This window comes from Grammomys surdaster, unplaced genomic scaffold (assembly GCF_004785775.1).
Source record: "Grammomys surdaster isolate TR1022 unplaced genomic scaffold, NIH_TR_1.0 332795, whole genome shotgun sequence".
Classification (NCBI taxonomy): domain Eukaryota; kingdom Metazoa; phylum Chordata; class Mammalia; order Rodentia; family Muridae; genus Grammomys; species Grammomys surdaster.
In genome coordinates this window covers 22,987-26,298 of record NW_021628003.1, presented here as the reverse complement: position 1 = coordinate 26,298, position 3,312 = coordinate 22,987, and the positions used below count along the sequence as shown (strand labels likewise).

Below are 3,312 nucleotides of genomic sequence, written 5' to 3'. Positions count from 1 at the left end.
ACTGTGTTTCTTTCTTTTTTTTTTTTTATTTATTTATTTTATTTATGAGCACACTGTAGCTGTCTTCAGACACACCAGAAGAGGGCATCAGATCTCATTATGGGTGGTTGTGAGCCACCATGTGGTTGCTGGGATTTGAACTCAGGACCTCCGGAAGAGCAGTCAGTGCTCTTAACCGCTGAGCCATCTCTCCAACCCTAAAACTGTGTTTCTTTGAGCATTCCTTCAATAGGAGTTCTGGAGTTCTTCTTGACATTTAACCCACTGTGAGTGCTTGTGTTTTAGGCCTACCGCTTCTAGTTGGTTGCTGCCTCTGATGTTCATGTCTGGTTTATGTGTCCCGCATTCAAGTCTGTCACACCCACACTCACCTTCCCCTCCCCCACCCCACTTTTATTCCCCACCCACCCTACCCTCAATCCTCTATCCTCCGCCCCTTCCCTTCCATCTCTCCCATCCTTTTAAGCAGTTCTATTTTTATTTTCTCCCGTCTCAACCGCTTTTTAAAAAATTGCCACAAGAGGGCAGCAGTTTCACACATGTGAAAGTTGCTCAGGCATGGAGGGTTGTTAAAAAGCAAAAGGATTATACACTAGAAAAGGAAAAGAAGACACAAAGTTGGGTGGGTAGGAAGGGACTGGGTCTAGGAGAGGTTGGGAGAGGGGAATATGATCAAAACCCATCATATGATGAAAATGTTACTACTGATGGTCTAGCAATTTCTATGGAAAAAGAATAGTTTCTGTGGGAGAAGCAAGGAATTAGAGAGGGCAATGGGGCAGGAAGATAAACAAAATTCATTTGTTGCCTGTGTAAAAATGTCAGAATTTTTCATTGAAAAAATATTTAATTGAATTTTTTATAGTCAAAGCCCAATACTTGTTCTTTAGGCAGAAGAATTTTGCAATGATAAAATTATATACATATATTACCATACTGTTATACCATGCAATGATGTGTACATACATATTTCTAGAATGTTATCCAAAATTTATCTTGCCTTCTACCTTATATTTACCTTAACTATTTCAACACTATCAATAGTTTTGATAATAAATTAAGTTATTTCCTAAGTGGGGAAAAAGGCTCAACAATTCAGCATCTTGCTCTGTATACATTTCGAATTTTCTGTTAGCAATGATGAACCCCAAATGGAAAAGAAAACCATACAGAAGTGTGTGTAATGAGCAGAACTGACCTGTTATGTTTCTTCCAGATACTGGCCAAGAAGTGAGGACAAACAAAGAGCAGCTCCAAACCTTGGACTAAATCCGAATGTAATTTCTTGAGCCAGGATGGAAGGAGAGTCTTACCACAATGAAACCACTGTCAACGACACCCCAGTAAATCACCAGGCTTTGGAACGCCATGGACTATGGGAAGTCATTACTATCGCAGCTGTGACCGCTGTGGTCAGCCTGATGACCATTGTCGGCAATGTCTTGGTCATGATCTCCTTCAAAGTCAACAGTCAACTCAAGACAGTTAATAACTATTATCTGCTCAGCTTGGCCTGTGCAGATCTCATCATTGGCATCTTCTCCATGAACCTGTACACGACCTACATCCTCATGGGACGCTGGGTTCTTGGGAGTCTGGCTTGTGACCTTTGGCTTGCACTGGACTACGTAGCCAGCAACGCTTCTGTCATGAACCTTCTGGTGATTAGCTTTGACCGTTACTTTTCCATCACAAGACCACTGACATACCGGGCCAAGCGTACTCCAAAGAGAGCTGGCATCATGATTGGCTTGGCATGGCTGGTCTCCTTCATCCTCTGGGCGCCAGCCATCCTCTGCTGGCAGTACTTGGTCGGGAAGCGGACAGTACCACCTGATGAGTGCCAGATCCAGTTCCTCTCTGAGCCCACCATCACTTTTGGGACCGCCATCGCTGCCTTCTACGTCCCTGTCTCCGTCATGACCATACTCTACTGCCGGATCTACCGGGAAACAGAGAAGCGAACCAAGGACCTGGCTGACTTGCAAGGTTCTGATTCTGTGGCAGAAGCCAAGAAGAGAAAGCCAGCTCACAGGACCCTGCTCAGATCTTTCTTTAGCTGCCCTAGACCCAGCCTGACCCAGAGAGAAAGGAATCAGGCCTCCTGGTCATCCTCCCGTAGAAGCACCTCAACAACAGGAAAGCCAGCCCAGGCCACTGACCTAAGTGCTGACTGGGAAAAGGCTGAGCAGGTTACCAACTGTAGCAGCTATCCCTCTTCAGAGGATGAAGCCAAGCCCACCAGCACTGACCCTGTCCTTCAAGTGGTCTACAAGAGTGAGGCCAAAGAAAGCCCGGGGAAGGAATTCAATACCCAAGAAACCAAGGAAACGCTTGTGAACCCTCGGACTGAAAACAATGACTATGACTCTCCCAAATACTTCCTGTCTCCAGCTGCTGCTCACAGACTCAAGAGTCAGAAGTGTGTTGCCTATAAGTTCCGATTGGTGGTAAAAGCTGATGGATCCCAGGAGACTAACAATGGCTGTCGCAAGGTGAAAATCATGCCCTGTTCCTTCCCAGTGTCCAAAGACCCTTCAACAAAAGACCTGGATCCCAATCTCAGCCATCAAATGACCAAACGAAAGAGAATGGTCCTAGTCAAAGAGAGGAAAGCAGCCCAGACATTGAGTGCCATTCTCCTGGCCTTCATCATCACATGGACCCCTTATAACATCATGGTCCTGGTTTCCACCTTCTGTGACAAGTGTGTCCCTGTCACCCTGTGGCACTTGGGTTACTGGCTGTGCTATGTCAACAGCACCATCAACCCCATCTGCTATGCTCTCTGCAACAGAACCTTCAGGAAGACCTTTAAGCTACTTCTTCTCTGCCGGTGGAAAAAGAAAAAAGTAGAAGAGAAATTGTACTGGCAAGGCAACAGCAAGCTACCCTGAAACCTTAGCAACTCCTCTCAAAAGAGTAATGATCACAGTCTGGTTTGCTTGTTTAAAGAATGTTATCTGCCATTTTGAGTCCCTGAAGGCTTGTCAAGGTTCAAGGTCTGCTGTCAAATGAAAAGTCACACATGCACCTGCCATGTGAGGTGGGTCTTGACATTACCAAGGCCACCTGATGCCACTAGAGTTTGCCAGTGAATCAGATAGACTCAGGGCCCTTCTCAGCAAGTACACTTGAGACACCATGGATAATGACTTCAGGGACTGATCTGTGAAGAACAGTAGGGACCAGATGGAAATCTTCCTCTGCAACACTCTGTCATAGAGTGTTGTGCAATATGTATGTGTCTATATGAAGTTGTCTTATTATCAGCGAGAATCAAGAGAGTGTAAGCCAGTCTTACCTCCGGAT

At 45.4% G+C, this 3,312-nt stretch overlaps 1 protein-coding gene across 1 annotated transcript; it reads left to right on the top strand.

Moving 5' to 3' along the window:
* The first annotated feature begins 1,215 nt into the window (after positions 1 to 1,215).
* LOC114616651 (muscarinic acetylcholine receptor M5) lies at positions 1,216 to 2,990 on the top strand. The gene has a single exon (XM_028762082.1). It carries the CDS (start codon positions 1,296 to 1,298, stop codon positions 2,895 to 2,897), a length of 1,602 nt encoding a protein of 533 aa, XP_028617915.1. The 5' UTR covers positions 1,216 to 1,295; the 3' UTR covers positions 2,898 to 2,990.
* The last annotated feature ends 322 nt before the right edge of the window (positions 2,991 to 3,312 follow it).

Coding starts and splice junctions, on each gene's coding strand:
- LOC114616651 (XM_028762082.1), top strand. CDS start 1,296: ATGGAAGGAGAGTCTTACCACAATGAAACCACTGTCAACGACACCCCA.